Source organism: Bidens hawaiensis, unplaced genomic scaffold (genome assembly GCF_021521415.1).
Source record: "Bidens hawaiensis isolate Kalapana, Puna unplaced genomic scaffold, B.hawaiensis_p1.1 tig00045256_1, whole genome shotgun sequence".
Lineage (NCBI taxonomy): Eukaryota > Viridiplantae > Streptophyta > Magnoliopsida > Asterales > Asteraceae > Bidens > Bidens hawaiensis.
Window position 1 is genome coordinate 85,442 of NW_027498031.1, and position 5,057 is coordinate 90,498.

General features: G+C 36.1%; 1 protein-coding gene across 1 annotated transcript; it reads right to left on the minus strand.

The window, feature by feature from the left end:
- Positions 1–3,378: 3,378 nt before the first annotated feature.
- Positions 3,379–4,488, minus strand: LOC143595492 (protein ELC-like). Its single transcript, XM_077074488.1, has one exon. It carries the CDS (start codon positions 4,467–4,469, stop codon positions 3,423–3,425), a length of 1,047 nt encoding a protein of 348 aa, XP_076930603.1. The 5' UTR covers positions 4,470–4,488; the 3' UTR covers positions 3,379–3,422.
- Positions 4,489–5,057: the final 569 nt, after the last annotated feature.

The following is a 5,057-nucleotide window of genomic DNA, read 5'->3' on the forward strand; positions in this document are numbered from 1 at the left end:
GGCTCGCAAGCCTAAATGAGCATGTCATTTATATAATTTTTTAAAATATATATTTAAGAATTATTAATTAATATAATGTTATGAAAAATAATAAAAATAACTAAATAATATATGTTATTTTATACATAAATATTATAATAGAAAAAATATATAAAAATAAATATAATAATATAAAAAATAAATGATAAATAGTAAACGAGCCGAGCCCGAGCCGAGCTTGAGCTTGAAAATCTATTCACGAGCCGAGCTCAAGCTTTGAAAATAGAGCTCGAAACGAGCCAAGCTCAAGCTCGAGCTTTCTATAAGTTAAACCTAGTCGAGCTCAGACTCGGCTCGACTCGTTTGCACCCTTAGTCATCCGCCTACGTGGCAGTAACATAGAAGTCACCTTTTCACTTTTTAGTTAAACAACTCAAACTTCCAAACAAATATGGCAAAACCGAAACCGAGCGCTTTTAAAAAACTCAAAAACCAAAGTTTCAGAAACCCGACCCAAACCGAACCATGCACACCCCTACCTGCACCGCAAACCGAGTCGAAACCCCCGCGGTACCACCCGCAGCCAAACCGGGCACATTATTATTATTCTCCAAACGAGAAACAGTAAAGTTCGTCATCGAATAACCGTCATCGTCGTCGTCAAGCTTCCGTTTGTGGACGGATGACGTGGCGGAGTGTGATCGTAGTGTTGACGTTAAGTAAGATGAACGTGTATCCATATTAGCTAATTAATGCTGATTAATTACAACAGCAGATGCATGATTGCTGCTTACGATATTATCAATTAGGGTTTTGCGAGAAAATTGGAGCTAATTTCAGCAGACGATGCGATGGTTTAAAAGTTAAATATTTATACATCTTTTAGCGACGAATACGTGACCGAATTACGGTTCGAGTACGTCTTAACAGCTTTTTGACCGGACTTGTACACGAGTCGCGTGACTCTATACGACTGGTTGTTGATACGAGTAGTATAGAGTCACGTGACTTGTGTAGACTATGTAACTAGTTGGTCTGTACCGAGTGACAAAATTTATTTTGTATGATATAATATTCCGTTAATTATTTAATACGATACAAAATTATGTAACACGATATAATATTTTGACGAAAGAAATATATATAGGACTAGACGTTTGTTAATTTTAGTTATGTAACTATTGTTAGTTATACAACGTCAAGTTGAAAGTTAACAAAAAATAAATTGCGAGTTAGTGATGTTGTTTTCTGGCGATGACTATCAAGAATGTGACGGTGAAATGGGTCTGTACTGCTTTGTATGACCTAATATCGTATATGATAATTCAGATGGGTCTCGTATGGCATCATACTACTGGTATGGGTCCGACTCATATATTCAAATAGATCTTGTATAACCCGGTTGTAGTAGTTTAACTTTAAGAGCGAGAATTGCACACGATAATGAGGATTTGATCAACACGTGATCAACTTGTTAAACTTTTAAGGGAGAGAACTGCACACGAACACGAGGATTTGATCAACCCGCTATCGGCTCTTTTGTTTTTATAAATTGCAAAAAAAACACGATACATAAAATAAACCTAACTTTCTAGGTTTTAGATAATAACCGACATATTAATCCTTCTACAATTCAAACAACAACAACAACAGCAACAACAACAGTAATAATCTAATATCTAGACGTGAAAAAGATAATTACAAATCAACTTAACCTCCAAGTAACTCAAATTACACCTTAGACTTTATTAGTTTCCTCCAACCCCCTTGTACTTTCTCGTACTAACCATTTGGGCCCTTCAAGTTGATATTACGTCGTTTTTAGCACTACTCTTATGGGGCCGACTTGTATGATTCAAACTAGATCTCGTATGGCCCAATACTACTCGCCGACTTGTACAGCCCATGTCATATAAAGTGGTCAATGGGCTTTAACACAAAAAACATTGATTTATAGAACTTTTGTTAAGATGTTAGATTATGGGTTCTAAACGAAATCAATGAACGCAATCATTTTTGTTCATGACCTCTTGATCCGAGGCTCATAACCGCCACAAAATAAGTGGGCTTTTAACATTAGAGTTATTGGGCTGGAGCACTTATGTGGGCTCTAAAACTCTTCAATAACTTATAGTTGGTTCTTTCAGTAGATGTTCTAGTGTTCCACTAAATAAGTGGAATAGAGTTTAATGCCCATTTCAAGTTAAAAAAATTCGAGCCCGTTTAACAAAGAAGCCCGAACTTTGTATACCGAGCTTAGACGAATTAAGCTCAGCTCGATTACCCGCTACTCGTTGTAAACGAATTTGCGTTTCCTTTACCAAGGAGGTTCACTGACCCGCTTGTCACGAAGTTAAAACAAGTTTTTTTAGTAGTAACACATGGTGGACCGCGAACTCTGAGCAAAGAAAGAACTCATACGAGTAATGATAACCTCCGACCAAAAGCCATTATTCTACCATCCACCTTAAGTCCTAAATTATGCATTTTTGTTTGAGTTCATAGGAATATAGGATAGTAACACATGTTGTAGAAAGACAGTTCCATACATCTGTGTTTTGCTCACTAAAGTATTTGTATTTTCATGTGTAAAGATTTTATCATTGACTTACCAAAGTCAATGTCAATATGTTTCTTAAGAATTTCTCGGAAATTTCGGATGATATATACAATATTACTAGCTTCTACTTATGATTTGGACATATATGTTTTGTTATTAGCAATAACCAATAAAGTGTTGGTATCAAGGTTAATACAGTTGACCATTGAAAACTTATTTTCATATAAGAAGAGTGATTCTAATCATAACACATATTTGACTAGGGCTATAACAAACCAAAGAAAGTATTCGACGGGAAGTTCGTTTACGTTCATTTGTTTAATAAATGAACAAACATGAACAAAGAATTGTCCGAATAACTAAATGAACGAACACAAACAGAAGTCATGTCCGTTCATGTGTGTTCGTGAACGTTCGGTAATGTGTTCGGTTTTGCTTGTTTACGCTCGTTCATGTTTGTTTATTAAAGGTTTTTAGTACCTTTTAATGACATTTCTAATCTTATCATATAGATTTAATAATGGACGAACATGAACAAAACTTTGCTCATTTACATCCCTATATCTGATTATGAACCAAGTAAAAATAAAGTTGGTCATCCACAGGTAATAAAGTTAGTTTTATAATTTTATTCCATATTTACATTGTTATTATATATGCATATTCTAAAATGCATCATAGACCAAAACAAGTAACTTTTTTTTTGTTATAAATATCAAGCAACATTTACTAATTATAACGTTGAACCTACATTATTCAAGTATTTAATTCCCCAAAAATGAATTTACAACTTGAATTAGAAGATAAATTTACTTCAGTTACATGATACATTTCAACGGTTATCATGCTCGACTTGTTGTACTCTAGGAGACAAACGAGTTCTCTAAGGTGAAATGCGCATACGTTTTAAAGAGTCTACGAAGCAAGAAGCTTCAACATGTGAGGACCCTTCTTGGTTCAACTTCTCGAGTTTGGCCAGAGCAAAAAATTGCTCCCTAGCCAAAAGCCGAACTTGTTTAAAGTATGCCTCGTGACTCATAACACCTCTACAAAAAGCATCATCGAGCCCAAGCATCATCTCTCCCAACGCTTCCTCCTCGGCCATACACTCCATCTTCAATGTTGAGATCGCATCTACACATTCAAACGCGTCTTCAATTCTCCCACCAGTAGTTACGCTTAAGTTAACTTTATTAACCATTAACCAGTTGACTAAGACATCCGCCTCATCCGTCATTTCCTTGACTCGTTGCTTTAGTTCGGTCTTTTCATGGTCTAGTCCAATGATCAAGTTGTCGGTTATGTCAACACGTGCCCTCATCTCCTCTTGAAGACAAGCAAGTTTTTCTACCTCGTCTTTGGTGTTCTCCTTCAACCCGATGATTTCATAGTGAAGCCTACACCAAATTCGATCCATACATTCCATTTTCGACACGTATGAGGGGTGTGACATGCTAGGAGGCACACTCACAACATAAGGATGGTCTAAGGAAAATATTTTTACTAAGTTGTGTACAAGGCCTAATAGATCATGTCTGAAAGGAACCCACGTGTGTAAATACGATGAGGTGGTCAAGCCCGAAGGGTCCACAAACGGGTGGTTTGGACGTATCGGGCTAGTTATGTCCGCTTGCACTTGAACCATAGGTGCCACATGAGGGTAGTGCTCATGGACCCAAATGTTGATATGAACCAAAGGTAACGAGTGAGAAATATATAGATAGCCATAAACTTTTAATAACTTTACCACGGTTCCATCATGGTGGATATACGTGTCGATTGAGGGATATAAGGATGAAAATTCCTTGTGAAGAGAAAGTAAGTGTTTTCGTATCAACCACTTTTGGTCAGGATCGTAGTACGCTAATGCAAATTCAGTGTTGCAAAACATAGCACTATCGATGATCTCAGCCTGAGACGGAGATGCCATGGTGAAGAGAGATGGAAGTTGATCCTGAATCTAACCGGATCGCCTTACTTGAAGAATATATATGTGTATTTTGATCATGTAGCAATTTAAAAATGATTCAACAAAGACATTCCAAAGTCATTGCAACATTTAAAAAGCTAAAGTTAAGCATGTAGGTGCTTGGAAATTTCTAATGAGATATACAACAATACCAACTTCATTTTATAGTCATATTATCGGGGGTCTCACCGGAAGCAACCTCTCTATCCCCATGGGGTAGAGGTAAGGCTGTCTACATCTTACCCTCCTCAGACCCTACCATAGCTTTGCTATTGGTGGGATATACTGAGTACGATGATGATGATTATAGTTATTTGTTTGACCAAAAGTTATAAAAGAATATAAATTTAGGAGGGAATTAAACTATATTTTGCTTTGGAGTAAATTTGAAAATTTTTGGGTTAGAAGCTTCCCAACTATATGATTTTATTATGATTTGGAAATAGATTTAAAGATATAAAATCTAACAAGTTGGACTTATGAAAATTTTAGTGTCACTCTCAAATTTTATAGAAGTCATGCGTTGTAAGTTGTAATAGACTACTAACA